Source organism: Sceloporus undulatus, chromosome 1, assembly GCF_019175285.1.
Source record: "Sceloporus undulatus isolate JIND9_A2432 ecotype Alabama chromosome 1, SceUnd_v1.1, whole genome shotgun sequence".
Lineage (NCBI taxonomy): Eukaryota > Metazoa > Chordata > Lepidosauria > Squamata > Phrynosomatidae > Sceloporus > Sceloporus undulatus.
In genome coordinates this window covers 67,809,111-67,830,458 of record NC_056522.1, presented here as the reverse complement: position 1 = coordinate 67,830,458, position 21,348 = coordinate 67,809,111, and the positions used below count along the sequence as shown (strand labels likewise).

At 42.9% G+C, this 21,348-nt stretch overlaps 1 protein-coding gene across 1 annotated transcript in view; it reads left to right on the top strand.

The window, feature by feature from the left end:
- GPR137B (G protein-coupled receptor 137B) overlaps positions 1 to 21,348 on the top strand; it is a 39,315-nt gene that overhangs the window by 12,472 nt on the left and 5,495 nt on the right. Inside the window, exons 2-5 of the mRNA XM_042451703.1 lie at positions 5,371 to 5,420; positions 8,831 to 9,053; positions 18,535 to 18,684; positions 19,781 to 19,909. Of these exons, the coding sequence (XP_042307637.1) occupies positions 5,371 to 5,420; positions 8,831 to 9,053; positions 18,535 to 18,684; positions 19,781 to 19,909 (552 nt within the window). The remainder of the gene's footprint in view (positions 1 to 5,370; positions 5,421 to 8,830; positions 9,054 to 18,534; positions 18,685 to 19,780; positions 19,910 to 21,348) is intronic.

Sequence of the window (21,348 nt, the reverse complement as noted above, 5' to 3'; positions counted from 1 at the left end):
GCCCCCTCTCTCCGGAGGATCAGGGTGGGTTACAATAAAAAAATAAAACATAATAATCACAATCCCTAACCCACAATTTAAAAAACAGAAGCAGAAATAGATTTCTTTCAGGAAAGCATAAACTGATTGTTTTCTGTTAGATGCCCATGTGGCACATAGGAAGCTGCCTTATATGAAGTCACAGCATTGGTTTACATAGCTTTGTAATATCTACAGAGATTGGCAATGCCTCTGCAGGGTCTCAGACAAAGAGTTCTTCCCAGTCTACCTGGAGACATCTGTCACTGAAGCAGTGTCCTTTTGTGTGCAAAACATGCTGTAATGCTGAGCTGTTGCATATACCACTTTTCACAAGTTGCAGACTTTGAAAGACAGTTAAAAGCTTAGAATCATAGAGTTAGAAGGGGCCATAAGAACCATTTATTCCAACCCTCTGCTATGAAGTGATGTACAGCTGAAGATGTAACATCCCAACTGTGTTTAAAGACTTTCAGTGGAGGAGAGTCTACTATCTATTCCATTGTCAAACTGCTCTCACTGTCAGAAAGTTCTTACTAATGTTTAGGTGGAATCTCTTTTCTTGCAATCTTGCTGGAATTATCCATGCTCTTGTGACACGCAGGTAAGATAACTGCAGTCACTTGTGAGCGGGAGTGGGGTGCCTTGAAAACTGTTGGAAAACTTCATCTGCTTCTGAATGCAGCAGCCTGATGGTAAACCAGAACATCCTACACAAGGATGTAGCCAAGGGGGGGGGTCTTGGGGTCCGGACCCCCATTCTGTTAGACAAAATGAATGGTGTGTGCTGCCATGCCGCTGCACCCAAGACCCATTATAATGGTGGCACTTAGTCTGGACCCCCCCTTCCCAAAATCCTGGCTACGTCCCTGTCTTACATCACAACTGTGTTGAAAAAGTGTCACTGATTCTCATTCTGTTTCTAAGCTCAGTTCAGAGGCTCCTCTTGAACTTTATGTGTTGGGTCTGGGTACACGTAGGGTTGCCATAACCCGGTTGCATTTTTTTCCCGGTTGTTTGGCTGCACCTGCCCGGTCACGGCACGGGTGCAGCAAAAAACCGGGAAAGGCCCGGTTGCAGCGGGGTTGCTGGGCACCCGGGGCCTCGCTGACCCTCACTCCTGCCTCCACCACGCATGGTCGCGCGGAGGAAAGGAGGGAGCGAGGCCTGAGGGGAGGAGGCTGCAGGGAGGGGGGCGCCTCTTGGGCGCAGCCCGCGCCAACCGCCCCGCTCCCCTGCACAGCCTCCTCCCTGCCTGTCCATGGCTCCGCGGGGGCCAAGAAGGAGGCGAAGCCGGCATTGCGACGGGCCTCCCCTCCTTCCTGGATCCCTGCGGGGGCCAAGAAAGGAGGCGAAGCCGGCCATTGCGCCAGGGCCTCCCCCTCCTTCTGGTCCCGGCGGGGGCCAAAGAAGGAGGGCGAGGCGGGGCGATCGCCGCCGGCCTCCTCCCCTCCTTCCTGGTCAGGCGGGGCCAAGAAGGAGGCGATGGCGGGGCGATCGCCGCCGGCCAGCCTCCCACCCTTCCTGGGCCCCGGGCGGGGGCCAAGAAGGAGGCGAGGCTGGGGTGATCGCCACCGGCCTCCTCCCCTCCTTCCTGGTCCCGGCGGGGGCCAGGAACGAGGCGAGGCCCCGATCCTGGCCTCCGATCACGGCGGGGCCCAGGCGGGGAGGGAAAGCCTCCTTAAATGGAGGCTTTCCCTTGCCGCTTGGCCTCCGCTCCCCGCCGCGATCACGGTAAAATGTAGGACAGAATTTTCAAATGTAGGACACACTTTTTGGTCCGGCACTATGGCAACCCTAGGTACACGAAAACCATTTTCGTACACATGAAACCTGCTTGGGAATTAATATCTATGCCAGAGGTTTTCTAGAAATTTTGAAATAAGATGGGTTGTGATTAGAGAGAGCAGCTTTGAAATGATAGTGTTCTAGTTGGTAAAATACTCTCCCTAGGCATGGTAGCTGATATATGTATATGTGTACAGTGGCCCCTTGGTATCTGCTGGGGTTTGGTTCCAGGACTCTACATGAATACCAAAATCTGTGGATGCTTAGGTGCTATTAAATACAATAGCATAGTAAGATGATGCCTTTTATATAAAATGGCAAAATCAAGGTTTATTATTTGGAATGTATATGTATATTTAATATTTTCAAGCTGTGGATGCTTGAATCCATGGATTAAAAAATCCATAGATATGGAAAGTTGATTATGTATATAAAATTATCTAAAGAGTTTTAATGCAGGAGTAGCAAATACAGTTGGTCCTTTATATCCACGGATTTTTTATCCATGGATTCAACCACCCATAGTTTGAAAATACTGAGGGGAAATACATTCTAAAAAGCAAACATTGAATTTGTCATTTTATATAAGAGGCACAAATTTACTACACTATTTAATGGCACTTGAGCATCCATGGATTTTCATATCCAAGGGGTGCCTTGGAACCAAATCTCATCTGATAGCAAGGGCCCATTGTATGTATATTGGACTGCAACTGCTTTTGCCAGCGTGAACAGTGAGTGATAAGGTTAGACAGCAAGAGAGGTGCAGTCCAACAGATCATCCCCATTTCTGTAATAGTTGACTGGTGTTTCCATACAGTTGCTTTCTCTGGTTTAATATGATCTAAGACTGCTTTTGCTGCTACAGTTTTTTAAAAGAATGATTTGTTTAGAAGCCATCTGCAGTGCCCTATATATTCAGTCTCATTTTTCTGCCATGTAACATGTGAAAGAATCTCAAGAATCTGGCTGCAGACATATCTCAGTTAGCAAAGCCAACAAGGAAGTTCTTTTTTAAAAGTCTTTTTATTCCAATCCAACCCCTCTTTCCCTCCTTGTCCTATATCTAACTGGAAAGGGTTTTGTTTTTAGGCAGCATCAGTGTGGGGAGGATGGTGGAAAAGGCTGGAGAAATACATACCTTTGTTGCCAGGTTGCAGTTGTATGTCTGCTGTGAACAATGCAATAAAGCTTGATCTGAGGATCCTACTGTAGCTGTTGTGCATGGATGAAAGCAACTGCCTCCAGAATCTCTCACTGAGGATGTATAAACAGCACAAGAGAGAAAGGGGGAAAGAGGGCTACTTAGCCTTCCTCAGCAGCTACCCTAGCATGTTTTTTATTTAAAAAATAGCTCTGTAAGTTTGACCATCATAATGGAAATAATAAAACAAGGGAAGGCTGATAAATGAACAATAAATTATTGCTGAATGTGCTTTGGAGCTTGTTCCCACTAGGGGAAACCCCGCGTTCTGAATCGATTTCATTAGGCAGCGTGCCCATTAGGATTCGGTTTAAATCTAGAACAGTTCTAGACCAACCCGGAATCGTTCCCACAAGAAATCGAATCCAGAAGCGGGTTAAAATTTAAATCCGTGTTTTCCTCATTTAACGCGTGTTAAAAAAACACTAGGGTCCTACCTAGTGTTTTTCCCTTGATTCGAGTTAGGAACCGGAGTATTTAGATGAGAACGATAGCATTGGAATCGGGCTAGAAGGATGGGAGGAGCTGACTGTGATGGGGGCTGTCATTGGGGGAGTTGCCCTTTCTGTCCCCATCCGTCGTGGCTGTCGCCATTTTTTCTTCCCTCACCCCTTTGTCCGCTGTGGTCTTTCAATAAGAGATAAGGATTATTTTTATTTTTTATTTTAATGGTTTACAGGCGCTTAATCTCTTCAGCGCTTTAAGCGCCTGAAGTCCCGGCTGCTCCAGCGCCTGCATCTGCAAAGGACTACAAGGCTTCTCCCGGTGGATTGCAACCTCCCCTCTGTGTGGGGAGAGCCCATTTCTAACGGAGGAGAGGCAGGAAGGGAAGGCTCCTCTCAAAGAGGCATTCCCTGCCCGCTTGGGCTCTGATCTCGCCCAGGCAGGGAAGGGAAGCCTCCTCGCGAGGAGGCATCTGATCTCGCCCAGGCAGGGAAAGGCTCTGATCAATGGGGGGGGGGGGAATAGAGCCTTTCTCCCTCTCTTTCTCAAACGGAATCTGCCTTCTCCTCCAACCCTGGAAAGAGAATCTTTGGGAAGAGTGCTCCCTCCCTGCTTTTCCAGCAGCCTCCTTCATTGATCTGAAGGGACATGAAGCGGGGATGCTGCCCTGGAAAACCTATCCCATAGTTCCTCTGGAGAGAGCTTTGGTTTCCTACTAAATTCGCATTGCCAGCAGCCTCCTTCTCATTGATCTCTGTGGGCTCTCTGAAGGGGTTCTGCCTGGCTGTCTTAGGAGACATGAAGCGGGGATGCTGCCCTGGAAAACCTATCCCATAGTTCCTCTGGAAAGAGCTTTGGTTTCCTACTAAATTGGCATTGCCAGCAGCCTCCTTCTCATTGATCTCTGTGGGCTCTCTGAAGGGGTTCTGCCTGGCTGTCTTAGGAGACATGAAGCAGGGATGCTGCCCTGGAAAACCTATCCCATAGTTCCTCTGGAAAGAGCTTGGGTTTCCTACTAAATTCGGAGGGAAAATGTATATAATAAGGCAGACAGCGCTTATGACGTTTGATCGTTTAAGCGCCTTGATTGGTCCATTTTAAAAAAAAACCGCCAGAAATAAATCGAATCAGAAACGGTCACAGAGATGGAAACGATGTCACAGATAAATCGATTCAGATTAATGCGGGTTAACGTTACGTCATTCTGACGTAGTATTGATTGACAACTCCAAATAAGGTATGGAGGAGAAGAATCGCTTTATTTAAACACCGATTTCATGCCAAGTGAGAACGCTTACTGAACGCTTGCAGGTAAAAAATCCGAATTAAACAAGCAGATGGGAACGATGAATAAAGCGATTCTGAAAGCGGGATAACAACTGTGTTATTTTAATTCGATTTTATTAAAAACGTTTTATTTTAATTCGTATCAAATCCTAAGTGGGAACAAGCTCTTGGAAAAAAAGCTTTCAAGACATGTCTGGAAGGTTCAAAATATTTTTGATTACATGTGTAAAAGTTACCTAACCGGGTTTTTTCTTCAGTTCTCACATGCACATTGTTTAGTTTTGAATTAAAAATTTGCTAAAACATTCTTAACTGCTCTTCTTTTTTGTAGTGTAAGAACCTATCTCTATTCTTTCCATGTTATTTCAGCCTTTAGTACCAAATTTTCTGTCAAGGAAGTAATGCCCTGGAACCACATATACTTTCTATACCTGTGTTTGCAAATCAACATTGCAGCATTGCAAAGAGACCTGCGTAGAACTAGTCCTTTACTTTTTACTGTCCAACAGAATAATATGTAGCCTAACAATTTATCTGAAATGCAATAAATTTATCTGACATATGAGAGAATCCAAACTGTATTTGTACTGCCTGTTGCAAGTATAATATGCACTCTCATTTTATTACAGGTGATTTTTAAAGCTAAATCAAAATACTCCCCAGAACTACTTAAATACAGGTAAGAAACCACATTTCTTGCTAAGAATAAAAGAAATAATAGAAAGAAATTAATTGTTGGCAAGTCAAAACTGTGTTCATCTAAGAAAGAAAATTAACAGAAACTGAATGACTTTGAGACATATCAGGCTATTATGCTTTGAAAATGTAAAAATGTGTTTTCCAGACAGTAGGGATGCATCCTATGCTGTTGAATATTTTCAGAATGGACGGAGTGCTTACATCTTGAAAGTCCCAAAACACTCACATTAGGAGCCTGATTCTGCCTTACCTCAAGATGAAGATCTTTTGCTCTTCTTGCTGCAATACTTTTTTTTAATCACTAAGAGGCAATTGAGGGAAGCTCCTCAGATGAGATGAGAGGAAGTTTCCACCCACACAGTGTCTAGTCATTTCCAGCAGTTAAAATTCAAGAAAGATTGGAAAGAATCAGGGAGTTGCTCTAGTGTAGGTGAAACTGGAGTTAACTCATTCCATTTATTTAGAGAATTGATACTCAGCCACTCAACCACAAGTTACTTAGTTTGACAGTTCCCTCTCCTCAGGCTTACAATCTAATTAAGGCAGGACACACAAGGAAAATGGGGTACAAATTGAGTTAAGCAGTTCCTGACTGCTCTCCTTCTTCCTCTGAGGACACAGCAATGGCAGTTGGCATGCCACTGGAATGGAGGGAGGAGCTCTTACCTGCTGCTGAGACCCAGATATACTGGAGATATATTTGACTCATCTCCCAAACCTCTTCTTTCAATTGACCAAAATAAACCCTCCTTTTCCCCATTATAAAGTCAAACTTCATATATTCTAATATATTTTGTTTCCATATATTACAGTTCCACCTTTCTTTATCCTTCCACCCATATGCAATTACTGCTTGTGTTGCTATAATTAATTGTTTAGTTAAATATTTCTCCTCCTCCTGTAATCCTAAACAGTCTGCCCTCCACATTCAAGGGGGTAGGGGCACAAGACACTCACAAAAGTGGAAAAAACGTGAATATGTGGGGGAAGGTGGAAAACCATCCCCATGCATGCACACCCCTTCCGCCTTCTCCCAAATATTCACTCAAAGCATTCCGGCCAAAGCATGGTGGGAAGAGCAGCACACCCCCTCTCCCCTTCCCCCATGCTTTAGCTGACTGAGGGAAGCTGGTCAAAGCACTAGGGAAGGTGGGAGGGAAGCTGGCCAAAGCTGGCTGCTCCCTCACTCAGGCATTTTTCCCTTGAGGGAAAAAGCCCAGGAGGAGGAGCGCACACACATCCATTGCAACCAGGCCATGAATAATCAAATCCATTAATATTTAATCTGCAAAAGTGGAGGGCCAACAGTATTCCTAACATTACTAGTTATACATCTTTTTTTATTTGAGTGTCACCCCCCCCCCATTATATTATTAATTTCTTGCTCTATTTCCTTCCAAAATCTTTGTAATTTTCAACACTCCCAACACATATGAATGTAGTAGGTTCCTTTGCTCCCACACCTGTGCCAACAAGCAGGTGATACATTTTAACGATATATTATAAGCATTGTGGCGTTCTGTATCATCTTCCTAGTACTTTCATCTGTTGTTCTCTAACCTTAATATTTTTAATTTTTTTTATTTCTTGTACCCATTGTTGGATTTCTTTCTCATTAATCTTAATATCCTTTTCCCATACTCCTAATAGACCTTCTGTGTCATATAGAGATTATGAGATTACGTATATTGATTATCCAATAACATTTTGTAGATCCTGCCACCTAACCATTTGCTACCTTCCTGTCTGATCTTCAACATTTGTTTGAATGGATTTTGGCAACCTTTATAGATATTATTTCCTATAAACTCTAATTTGTTCCACTAAACTGAAGGCAATATTGTAGTATCCTGTCCCTATACAGCAGTTAATGATAATTCTGCTGACATGATGTGGTGTGTTTTCATATGAAGAGGAAGTCAGATCTGTTATGCTTATACATATGTTTCCTGAAAGCTGTTTGCTTTACAGTAAGAGCAGTTTGGCAATGAAACCAGTTGCCTAGAGAAGTGAGGGGTCTCTTTTCTCTGGAAGTATTCAGAAAGAGGTTGGGCAGCTGTCTGCTAGTGATGCTTTAGCTGGAGAGTCTGCATTGAGCAGGTGGTTAGACTTGATGGCCCATGATGGTCCAGCTCTATCATTGTCATCCTCAGTGTGATGTCACACTGTCTGTGATACAAGCTGAGATTCTCCTGGTGATATGGTATGATCATAATAGATCAGCTGATACTTAGAATCATAAAATAATATAATCAGTTGGAAGCAATCACAAGAGTCATCTAGTCCAAATCCCTGCTTAACAGGAATACACAACAGGAATACACAATCAAAGCACTCTGGATAGATGGCCATCTAGCCTCTGTTTAAAGACCTCCTAAAGAGGAGGTCTTTAAACAGAGGCTAGATGGCCATCCACCACTCTCTGAGGCAGTGTGTTCCAGCGTGGAACAGCTCTTATCATCAGGAAATTTATCCTAATGTTTAGCTAGCATGTGTTGTGATCTGTTGGAATACAGCTGGTTTTGCCACTAAACTCCCGCAAGTGGCAGATGCTTAGGAAGTAGACCCAGCAACCCTCCCATTCTTTTTGAGCTTTTTGTGGAAGCTAAGCTTTCCATTACTTGTTGTTAACCTGGTCAGTTCTGGTGCTCTCACTCAATCACTTTCTCCCAATGTAGTCTCACAGGGAACACCTATTGGAAGAAGCACACTTTTCAGGCTCTGTTCTGTCTTTAAATAGAAGAGAAGTGGTCAGTTGTGGCCCCACACTCTGACAGATACATGTGGGCCTGTTCTCTATTCGGGTTACACACAAGCAGCACCATTTGACTGAGTGGGAATTTAAGAGCAGTCAGGCAATGTAGTAAACAAAGGGAAGTGAGCTCTGTGTGTGTGTGTGCGCACGCTATGAGGCCTGCCTTACTTACACTCTCCACATAACTGGCTAGAAAAATTGAAGTAAGACTTAATCAGCTCCTGTTTGTGGTGGAACTGGAGTGGTGCAGTGTGGGGATTGTGTCGGTGGGGAGGGAGAAGCACCTTGTCTTGCCGTAAGCAGCAAACTATCTTGGGCTGCCCATAATCCCGGAACAAGGAGTGGGGTATTTTTCTTTATATGGCAAGTTTCATTTATGTAATCTGTTAAATTATTTTGTCATGAAGTGTCTCCTTTTGAAGAATGCAAAGCATGCCATGAATAATGTGAAGTCAAAGGCTTTTATGGCCGGCATCCATAGTTTTTTGTGGGTTTTTTCAGGCTATGTGGCCATGTTCTAGAAGAATTTATTCCTGACATTTTGCCAGCATCTGTGGTTGGCATCTTCAGAGAATGCCATTAACACTTGTTGAAGGTTAATACTTTTTGAAATAATGTTTTTCCCTCCCATCCAGGTTGCCTCTTTACCTAGTTTCCATCTTTGTCAGTCTCCTTTTCCTCTTGGTCAATCTCACATGTGCAGTGCTTGTGAGAATAGAGAATTCAGAAAGGAAGATCATCGTACTGGTGAGGGTTGCCATAAACGACACATTGTTTGTGCTGTGTGCCATCTCACTCTCCATTTGTCTCTACAAGATCTCCAAGATGTCCTTAGCAAATATTTACTTGGAATCCAAGGTAAAGTATATTTTAAGGCATTTTTTAAAAAAAATTCTGGGGAAATGGCACACCCGTGAAGATAAGTGAGTGATAAGTGTTGCAGAATAAGGGTTTCCATCATTTACCATTTCAGACCTCAGTTCCCTTGAGTCAAGATGAAAGCAAATTATTTCAGCTCGTGGTTTGGAACAGTGATTTCCAGTATAGTTGATGGGATAGTCTGGGACTTTTAACCCAATCTATAACAGAAGGCACAATTTTTAGTGATTAAAAATGGTATCACTAAGTGGATATGTATTTATATGTATATGTGTATTTGATTTCTTTCCTGTCTTTCTCCCAGAATGTCCAATCTATTTCTTTTTTTAAAAAAACAACAACAAAACAACAAGTACCAGGTATTATGGATATTAAAATGTTGATAAGATAGTTATAATATGAAAACACAAATGTAGTTAAGGTAGTTTTAAAACTCAATGCAGTCAGCCCTTGGTATCCACGGATTTGCCATGCGTTGATTCAAGCATCTGTGGATGGCAAGCCCACATTGTTCACAATGGTGGTGCATGCACACGGCCATGCCAGCATTAGGGACAGCCCCCATTGTCCCATGGTGATGTGTGTACATGGACACACTGCCATTAAGTTCTGTTGTGCCTAGTGGCATTGTGTCTGCATTTATATGCCATCATGGGACAATGGGGGCTGTCCCTAATGGCAGTATGGTTGCATGCATGCACCACTATTGGGGAGAATGCAGGCTTGAGCATCCGCAGATTTTGGTGTCTGCAGGTGGGATCTGGAATGGATCCCCTGCAGATACAGAGGTCTAACTGTAATAATAAATAAAAAGTATTAAAAAGTCCTGGTTCTTTTAAAATATTAAAAAGGCAATTTAAAATGCATACACACATGATGCAGTAATATATATCCTTTTATGACTGGTATCCAATTGGGGCATTACACTGGTGTAATTCTGGCAAATGCTGGTGGGTGTACTTTTACATGCTTGGATAAGGAGGTATTCTGTCCGGGAAAGCTGCCAAGATTGCTGATAACATCTCACACAGCTTGGCAGAGCTTTATATCCAAAACAAAAGGTCCTTGCAAATAGAAGAAATAAAGTACAGTACAGTGTCAAAGTACCAATTCAGTGTCCAATAGAGAAGAGTCAGACAGTCCAAGGGTCCAGGATTCCAGAAAGGCAGGTTTAGCAAGGTAGTCCAGAGGTCAAGGGTTCCAGAGGGTCCAGGTCAGTCGGTAGTCCAAGTGGCAAGGGTTCAGACCACAAAGTCCAAAGGAGTCAGAGAAACATGCTTTTGCTAGGAAGTTCAAATAATCTCTGACAAAGGAGCTTAGCATCCTACACCTGTTTATATTTACCCAGTTCCTAATCACAGGTGCTTCCCAATTGCTGAGCATTTCTCATAAAGCCTCCTGGACCGGCGGAGGCATGCCCTTTTAGACCTTTGCTGGCTAAAGGTAGGTACTTCGTTGTCTTGCTCGTCCATATCTTCTGTGTCTGGAATCTCTGCTGGTGGGAGGCTGAGCTGCTGAGTTTCCTGACACAGAATAGGCTCTGCTTGAGCTGGCAGAGCAGAGCTAGGACCTGGCTCAAACTCAGCCTCCTCATCTTCTGAGTCCTCAGCCTGCCTGAGCATGACATATTCTGTGCCTTCTTCTGCAGGCAGTTCACCCCCGCAAACAAGAACTTGACCAGGTATTCAGACACTGTTCTGTCTCACCACAATCTGGAGCTGGAACCAGATTGGCCTAGAACAGCCATTGTTGTTGTCTTCATTTATGTAAATTTGTTTGCACTGAATGGGATTTTGGCCTATATGTCAGCCCTTCATATCCATGATTTCTTTGCCCATGGAGTCAAGCATTAAACAAGTTATAAATTACACAAAGCAAGCATTGATTTTGCCATTTTATATAAAGGACACAATTTTACTAACTACTGTATTTAATGAGACTTGAGCATCCATGGATTTTGATGTCCATGGGGTGTCCTGGAACCAAACTCCAGTGGGGTTTTAATTCTGTACACTCTTACCTGTGACTGAGGTGTTCTGAATTCGATAAGGTTTATGCTTCTTTCTTTACAAAACATCTTTTCAACTGTAATGTGGGATTCATTTTACTTATGTGAAGACAGACATTAAAACACTGAAAACAAGGATCATAACTCTATCCAAAGGTCTTCTATGTAGACATCAAAACTGACAGCCAAACTTGCAAGGATAAGTAGTATGAGGCATCTCTGGCAGTGGTAGAAATGCTTCCCACCAAAGAAAAATTGCTGGGATTGTGACATCTCACTTCAATACCTCCCTCCCCCAGTAGCAGTGGTACAAGCACATTTTCCTCATACTATAAGGGAACTTGGGAGTGTAGTGGAGTCTCCTTTGGAGGTCTTTAAGCAGAGAGTGGATGGCCATCTGTTGGGTATGCTTTGACTGAGAATGCCTGCATGGCAGGGGGTTGGACTGGATGGCCCTTGTTGGTCTCTTCCAACTCTATGATTCTATGATTTTGGAAACATTCCCTTTTTTTCTGACAACAGTTCATAGAACACTGCAGCTAGCATGGTCAGTAGTTCTGCTACATGGGGTATTCTGGAACTTGTAGTCCATTAAAGTAATATTCCCAGGCTCTGTCTTCAGTCAGAATAGTTTTAATGGAGTAGAGGGGAGCTCATATCATTTCTTTTCAGCTGAAACCAAGGGATACCTGTTGAAAGAACTCGAGCCAGTCTGCCTCTACCTCCTCTCCCCACTATGGCCGCTTCAACAATGGGTAATAATAATAATAATAATGCTTTTGCCACCCAATCACAAAGAATCCAGGTGGGTTACAGCAATAAAAAATACAGAGAATACAATACAATACAATAAAATAAAATAAAATAAGATAAAAGAGAGTGACATAAGTCACGGAATTTACAGCTAGACCTGATGAAACTGGGCCTGTCTTTTTCACTCCCTCCCAGGCCTGATGATGACAGTAGGTACGGAGGAAGGGTTCTTCTTCTTGAGGCAAGAATTTAATTTTAATTAATTTTAATTTAATTCATCTCATTAAATTTAAGAGAAGAATTGGTGGACAGAGTGACGTAAGTCACAGTAAACTGGGAGAGGAACTAGGTAGGGTAGCGTTGTCAGAGTGAAAATTGGAGCACCTTTAATGTTTGTGAAGAAGACTGAATTTGAGCATGTGTTGCTAGTTATATGACCAAATAAGAAACAAACTAGGTAATGATGTATTGCAGCCTTAGATGCATATTTAATTGCTCCAGTTCATGTGACTGCTGATAAACGTGTGGTTTGTCTGTGAAAGTGAGCCATCAGTGAAACCAGCCTTCATAAAAGTACATTCACTTTTCATCTCTCTCTGATTATGTGTGCATATGTTTACATAAGTGTAAGTGCAATAAAAAAAGAGGTTCACCTGTTGTATTTAACTTATTCGACAAAGTTGCAAAATGAGCAACTGATTAACAGAGGAACTCAAAATTAGATAATCAATTCCTCTAATTTCCAAAAGGTGATGCATTATGCACATAACAAAGGAGATCCATGAAATAGCTGAAAAAGCTGGGGTGTGTATGTCTATTTTTCTGCATTGTACCAGGGACAGATACCAATAATTGTATATTTTCTGGAAACTTGCTGGAAACTGCTAGCAGCCAGTGGCATGTGGACAGGCACTGGTTCATGGACCATCACTTTGAGTAGCACAAGTCTAAATCCAGCAGCAAACAGTGTTTGTATGGCACGTGTCTCTCCCCAAAAGTCAGGGGAGGAATCTATGCTTTGTATTATGATCTCTTTTTCTGTCCTGCTGATGGTATTCCATTGGCAGGCAAATACTTTTTTATCTCAACAGGATTTTGAGAACTGAAGCTTTTTAAAGGAATAGCTTTTAAGATTGTGCTGTACTGTTTTAAAATGCTTTTTAATATTTCCATTCTGTTTTAAATTGTTTTTATCATTGATAACAGTTTATTTCTGTTTTACATTAATCTTTTGTATTTTTACTGTGTTCTGTTTGTGTTAATTCATAAACTGCCTTGAGTCAAAGTTGCAGGGAAAAGGCAGGGTATAAACAAAGATGATGGCAGTAATAGCAATATTCCCACAGGATTCAAAGACAGAACCCTGTTACTTGGGATTAGTAGATGTTGTAGTATCTTTGAGACTAACTGAGAGAAAGAAGTTGTTAGTATAAGCTTTCGTAGACACATCAGATGCATGGTGTAAATGTATGCTTGTATTTTCTTCATGCATCTGATGAAGTAAGCTTAAGTCTATGAAAGCTCATGCTTCCAACTTATTTCTCTCAGTCTCAAAGGTGCTACAACAGTAATGTCCAAACTTTGGTCCTCCAGATGTTTTGGACTTCAGCTGCCAGATGTCCTGTCTGTTGATCAACTTGCTGGGGCTTCTGGGAATTGAAGTCCAAAACACCTGGAAGATTAAAGTTTGGGAATCACTGTGCTACAACATCCATTTGTATACATTCCCACAGGAAATTTTCTATCGTTAGTCCTTCAGTAATAGGACAGACTGAAGGACTGTTAGCAGTCAAAATGCTCTGCCAGGGAATGACACACAGAACACCTCTACAGTACAAGATAATATTAATCACTTTTATATCACACCCTTCCTCCAGGAAATTCATGTTTGGGGACATTGACAGGTGTAACTTGTTCACAATAATTCTATGGTAGGTAAGGCTATGAATGTATGACTGACATAAAGTTGCTAAGTGAGCATTGTTCCACAACCAACACTATAACCACTTAACACTTATCATTGTCACACAACGAGTTGGCACTGTACATTTTTGGAGAGTGGGTTAGAATTCCTCAAAATTCTCAAGATTCTGTGAGGAAAGACACAATTAGTTTGAAACTAAGATACATTTATAATGTATAGGAACTGAGAACTAAAAATAGCTGTTTATGTTAGAGAAATTACTATAAAATTGCACACTTTCAGTGAATTAACTTTATGATGTTATCATTCTGCAAAATACCTGTTGTATCAACTTGTTATTTGATACAGCAGAAACCCTTGTATAATATGATGGGAGAATTCAATCAGCTTATTTCCCTTTCTGACTTACACAGCAACAGTTTTTCAAATGCAGTGCAGAAGCAAACAGAAAAATATGTAGCACTGATTCCCTGTTTTAAGTACTTCCTGTTTCATGCCACTGTCTCACCACAAGTTACACAGCCCTTTTCTGTTTTAAGTTTCAGTTCTGCACAAAATACCAAAGTAGTTTAGTTCAGCAAAATTATCCAGGATGCAGGTTTTGTAAAGCAATATCTGTAGAGCTGGGAGATTAGACTACTTTGTATCCTGGAGTGCAGCATTTAATATCAGACTTGTAAAATACACATACCCCATTTAAATCCCACCCAAAATGAATGGAAAGAACCCATAAAAATTGATCTGTAAGAAAGACTACAGTCCTATGCATATTGTCTTGAAACACAGTGGGACATGTGTCTTTATATATATGCATAGGATTGTGTGAAAGAATATCATATGAATACTCTCTCTCTCTCTTTCTCTCTCTCTCTTTCTCTCTCTCTCTGTCTCTCTGGGCTCTTGGTATCTGCTGGGGTTTGGTTCCAGGATCCCTTGTAGATAACAAAATCTGTGGATGCTCAAGTCCCATTATATACAATGGCACAGTAAGATGGTGCCTTTTATATAAAATGGCAAAATCCAGGTTTGCTTATTGGAATTTATGTATTTTGGGGAATATTTTCAAGCCATGGATGCTTGAATCTGTGGATGAGAAATCCGTTGATACACCAACTGTGTGTGTGTGTGTGTGTTATGTGCTTTGGGGAGCCAGCGTGGTGTAGCTGTTTGAGTGTTGGCCTACAGCTCTGAACACCAGGGTTCAGATGCCCACCCCGCCATGTAAATCCATTGGATGACCATGGGCAGGTCACACAATCTGAGCCTAAGAGGGAGGCAAAGGCAACCCGCTTTGAACAAATCTTGCTAAGAAAACACCGTTATAGGTTTCTCTTAGGATTGCCATAAGTCAGAAACGACTTGAAGGCACACAACAAGAACAACATTATGTGCTTCACTTATAATACCATTTAGTTAACTATACAAACTGTGGCCATCATCCATTACTGATTTCTTTAAAATCCCAAATTTGTCTAATTCAAATCACATAACATAATTAAAACTGCCAAAAAACTACACTTCCTCAAAAAGAACATTATAGATTAGACCAGAGATTCCTGGTTAGTCTAGCTGCCTGCTTCCCAAAGTAGCCAAACATTGGAAATTCATAAGCTGGACATGGGAGGACAATCTCTTGATTATGTTCACCAGCAACTGAAATTCAGAGGTGCACTACCTCTGATGCTGGAGATGGTATATAGGCATAATGATTAGTAGCCAGTAATAGTCATATCATTTCCATAGCTTCAGTCTTACTAGGAAGCAGATACATTAGATAGGCCTTAGAAGTGAGTCCACAGGGCTCTTACTGGATACAAAAGCAGGGCCGCTCTTATTCTTAAGCACTAACAGTCTCCTTGAAATTCTTCTTTTTCTGGGTGGTTCTGTGGAGTTCCAGAACAGGTAAACCTTGTATAAACAACCCTGGGTCCTTTCACTCTATTGTTATTTTTCCATTTAGTGACTTTATATTGAAATGTCTGTTGCTAGGAAGAATTATATTCTCTTTGCAATTAGCACTTCCTTTTGCTTTGAGGAACAAGATTTTGCATCTCTCATGGGGAACTACTGTTATTACAAGTAAATAAAACCCCTTCCATAATGGCACTGAATTTTTTTTTATTACAAATTTTTAAAAAAGTGATCCTACATCACACTGATAGAAGATAAAGTACTGCCAGGCATAATTGCAGTCCCTCCCCCCTTTCTTTCTTTCTTTCTTTCTTTCTTTCTGGTTTCTGCAACCAGGAACCCACTTCTCCCCATGACAGTTTAGTGGCTGGGAAGGATGGGGATGCAGCCATGCAGTATCTGGATGTGTTGCTGGATCTGAAAGCACAGGAATGACACTATCCTCCTCCTCTTTTTTTGGGTCCTCCAAGGACTCCTTGGAGGTTCAGGAGGATGCCTGCGTTTGTGCATCTAGCTGCAGAAGACTGAGACTGACTGCCTTCTGCCACTACCACCCCACTCTCTGAAACCTCTCCTGGTTGTTGCAGGTGATCCAGCTGCAGAAATCATAATAGCCCAATGCATGGCTGCAGATAGGAGATCCTGAATACTTTCAACCACAGCAACTGAAAAAGGGGCTATAAGTTGTCTGCCAGGATGCCAACCACTGTTAGTAGACCTCAGACACTTTTCAAATGTCTTACTTACATGCAAGGATACTCCTGTAATTCCAGCTCTTTTTAAATTATTATTTATAAAGGTGAACACCAGCTAATCTAGTCAAATCATTTTAGACCCTGGGCAAAAATAGTTCATATGGCTATGTACAAACATTAACATGTGAAGTACACTATTTTCCCATTCTATGCTTTGCTACTACTTCTACATTCCTGATAAATGAACAAAAACAAAACACAACTTTAAAAATTGTTTGCTAACCCGAGGAAGCAAAGAAGAGAATATTCTGAGTATATGAGGTTGGAATTCATTTCAGGTCTAGCGCTGTCATGACTACAGGAATAAAACAAATGTTTGTATTTCCTCATTCATATTAAATACATTTACTTGGAAATTTAGCAGAATGGGATGTATTTTTAAAATATAAAAAAATGAACATCTGCATCACTACATGACTGGTTGCCACCTGCCTATGACTTGTTTTTTAAAAAAGATGAAGAAAGGATGTTATGATGGTTATGCCTATTCATAGTTGTCTCCATCATCTGATGATGGTCTCTGGGCAGCCATTTATAGGGGAAGGCTATGTTGTGGGGCCCTCAACCATGGACCCCAAAGTCTATCCCTAGCAGCCTCAATGGCTTTTAAAGTATTTGTTTCCCTTAAAACATTTTTGAAGGTTTGTTTCTTTACCTTTCTTGTTGCAGCAAATATCTCCTTTTGAGAAACAGCAGCAAAGAGTTTACTCTCCTTAACTTCCTTTGTGGTACTTTTGTGATAGATTTCAGTACTTCCCATAGCATAGTGCGGTTGGGGGGGGGGGATTTGTGGATTTGTGAAATGTGGATTTCCCCACATGCACACCTCATCACTTCTCTACCCAGTTTCAAAACTGAGTTAAAGACTATATTATTATTATTATTATTATTATTATTATTATTATTATTATTAACCTTTATTTATAAAGCGCTATAAATTTACACAGCGCTGTACATACAATCTTATTAATTGGACGGTTCCCTACCCTCAGGCTTACAGTCTAAAAGACACGACACAGAAGGAGAAGGGAGTGGTGGTGGGGAAGGGGCCTGTCTAATAAGATAATACATATAAAATACATAGCAATACAGGAAAGGGGGGGGGGGGGGGGGGGGGGGGGGGGGGGGGGGGGGGGGGGGGGGGGGGGGGGGGGGAGGGGGGGGGGGGGGGGGGGGGGGGGGGGGGGGGGGAGGGGGGGGGGGGGGGGGGGGGGGGGGGGAGAGGGGGGGGGGGGGGGGGGGGGGGGGGGGGGGGGGGGGGGAGGGGGGGGGGGGGGGGGGGGGGGGGGGGGGGGGGGGGGGGGGGGGGGGAGGGGGGGGGGGGGAGGGGGGGGGGAGGGGAGGGGGGGGGGAGGGGAGAGGGAGGGAGGGGGGGGGGGGGGGGGGAAGGGGGGGAGGAGGGAGAGGAGGGGGGGGGGGGGGGAGGGGGAGGGGGGGGGGGGGAGGGGGGGGGGGGGGGGGGGGGGGGGGGGGGGGGGGGGGGGGGGGGGGGGGGGAGGGGGGGGGGGGGGGGGGGGGGGGGGGGAGGGGGGGGGGGGGGGGAGGGGGGGGGGGGGGGGGGGGGGGGGGGAATGATTCAATACAACAGACAACAAAAGAACATCAAATAGCAAGTGACAATTATGCAATGCCTGGGAACGCTTCTCTGAACAGGATGGTCTTCAGCTCTGTTTTGAAGCTGGTATACTATATTGTTTAGAGAAGCATTCCCAGAGGCTAGCCCCTCTCTGACCCAGGAAGCCTCCTTTTAACCATTCATTAAGAAGCCAAGCCCTTCCTCCAGTACATCTGCCTTGGTCCAGGCCTCGGAGGTGGAGAAGATCTGCTGGACCTGATCCCATTCCCCACCACCACTCCCTTCTCCTTTTGTGTCATGTCTTCTTAGATTGTAAGCCTGAGGACAGGGAACCATCTAACTAAAAGATTGTATGTACAGTGCTGTGTAAATGTACAGCGCTTTATAAATAAAGGTTAATAATAATAATAATAATTTGTAGCTCAAAGCATAAGAACCAGTTACATCTTTCCCTCTAGAACTGTGACCTTTCAATATCTACTTTCAAAACTCAAATGAAAATATGCTAAAATGTGTTTTACTCTCTTCTCCAGGGTTCATCTGTATGTCAACTGACAACTATAGGAGTGACTGTTATACTACTTTATACCTCGAGAGCATGTTACAACCTGGTCATTTTGTCATTTTCTCAAAGCAAGGCAGTGAACTCTTTTGATTATGATTGGTACAATGTATCTGATCAGGCAAGTGCAGCATTTCTTCCTGACAAAATGTTAAATCATGCACTGATACTTCCTGGCATTAAAGTAAAAGGAAACTAACAAAAAGCCCTCCCCACACATCCATAATTTTGCAGGTAAAAACAATCTGCCACACATTATAGATTTTCATTGTGCAATTGAAGAATCTGAACTGTCTCTGCTGCTTATGAAAAACTTTTCTTTTAGGCAAATTAAAACTTTTTTTTTTTTAATTTAAAAGGGGGCAGTAGAACTTTGTTGGAGAGTCACTGGACATTTTCACATGTTTATATATAATTTTATTGTAGTGTACGTTACTCTGGTGTACTTTAAAATCGGGATTGAAGTAACATAACCACTTTTCTAAAAATAAAACCAATTTCCTTTGAAAAAAGCTACCTAACTTCCCTTCACAGTTACAAAGTTCCATATATGACAGCAGGCAGAGCTTGGGTTTTATATGTTTACTGTAGTCTTAAAATTTAGGGGAATGTTACATTCCAGTATGTTTTGGGCTCATTAAGGCATTTCATTTTATATATTTCACTTATTATTTCTGAGATGAAGCTACCACATGCAAGGTGAATTCATAGCCATGTCTGATATCCATGCTAGCATCCCTCCTCCCTGGCCAAGCTAACAGCAATGAAGGCCATAAGGAATTTACATTGTGATTGCAGGCTATTTCCAAGTGATGTGATTACATGTGAGAAATCCAAAAACAGACCAACTAATCCATGACTGAACTGGATTATAACCCATCCAACATTATGTTTGTAAATTAGGAGTACAGCCGTTCAGCATATGCCAAATGCATTTCACCAAATTGGCTGGTTTGGTTGGAAATTGGTTTGTTTGTTTGGACAGATACATATTTATTTAGTTAGGCCAAGAAATGTCTAGATTGACTCAAACCATCTCTGATACCTACAGAGATTTATTTCACATCATTGACTCACAAAGATTTGGCAAGGATTGTACCTCTTTATGACTATAGCATTTTCCTCCTACATTCTGCAAAAAGTGGTTGAGTTGACATGGTGACTGCAAATACTGAATGCAGTTGTTAATTTTATACATTTTTCACTTTTTGCAACAGGCAGATCTGAAGTGCCAGCTGGGTGATGCTGGATATGTAGTATTTGGAGTAGTCCTATTTGTGTGGGAGCTGCTGCCCACTTCCTTAGTGGTGTTCTTCTTCCGTGTCCGAAACCCTACAAAAGACCTAGTAAGTTATATTTATTGTTTTCAGTTGACATACAGTTCTTCAACACACTCTGTTTTGTTTTTTTAAAAAAGCCTTTCTTAATTCTTAGTAGATATATCCCAACCTGCCAAATCACCACAGAGCATCTCTCAACTAAGATAATTATTTGCCGGTTAGTAGTGACAGCCAACACCCTGATGTGCGGTCTTTAACGTTGAATTTTTTAAATATATATATTTTTATTATTATTATTTTAGTCTTTTAATGTTGTACTGTGATATACTCGGATTTTTTTCTTAATTATATTTTACTGTATATCACCCTCAGAATAATTTTGTAGGATAGCTAATGAATTTAAGCAAGTTTTGTCTCAGGTTGGAAAACTGAGAAAATATAAACAAACTGGGACCAGGATCGGGATGCAGGGGAAGGCAGGGGATGATGGGATAGCTTGCTGGGGGTCCCTGGGGCCAGGATCGGGATGCAGGAGAAGGCAGGGGATGATGGGATAGCTTGCTGGTAGTCACTGGGGCCAGGATCGGGATGCAGGAGAAGGCAGGGGATGATGGGATAGCTCGCTGGAGGTCACTGGGGCCAGGATCGGGATACAGGAGAAGGCAGGGGATGATGGGATAGCTCGCTGGGGGTCCCTGGGGCCAGGATCGGGATGCAGGAGAAGGCAGAGGATGATGGGCTAGCTCACTGGAGGTCCCTGGGGCCAGGATCGGGATGCAGGAAAAGGCAGGGGATGATGGGATAGTTCGCTGGCGGTTGCTAGGGCCAGGATCGGGATGTAGGAGAAGGCAGGGGAAGATGGGATAGCTCGCTGGGGCCAGGATCAGGATGCAGGAGAAGGCAGGGGATGATGGGATAGATCACTGGGGGTCCCTGGGGCCAGGATTGGGATGCAGAAGAAGGCAGGGGATGTTGGGAATGATGGGATGGGTGGCAGGGTGGCAGAGGGGGCGAGATGGCATGAAGGAGGAGGAAGGGAATGACGGAGCTGGACGCAGGGGGCCAAGGGGGGTGACATCGGAGTGGTTTTCCACACCAGACCAATTCGCAGTGCAATCGAAGTGAGCCTGGAAGCGAATTCTGTGAAGTCACTTTTTTTTCGGTTTTACCAAAATGAGGGGTCACTTTGGAATCACTGTGGAAGCACCTCGTAAGGAGCTCCCATAGAAAAGAATGACATCTGATAACACATTCACTTTATGACATTAATGCTCATCGTTGGACCCGCAGTCACGTCAGAACTGAGCTGGAAAATCCCCAAAAAGCTCCGTGTGATATACCCCCTTGTGACACTTAGCCACAAGAGGGAGTAGGATCTCAAGAAAATAGTAATATGTGTATGTATGTGTATTGTGTTACATAATAGGAAGCTTATATATGCAAGTGCAAACAAAACTTGTGCATTGATGGAAAAATCCAAGATACAGTACTGCTTGTTCAGAAAG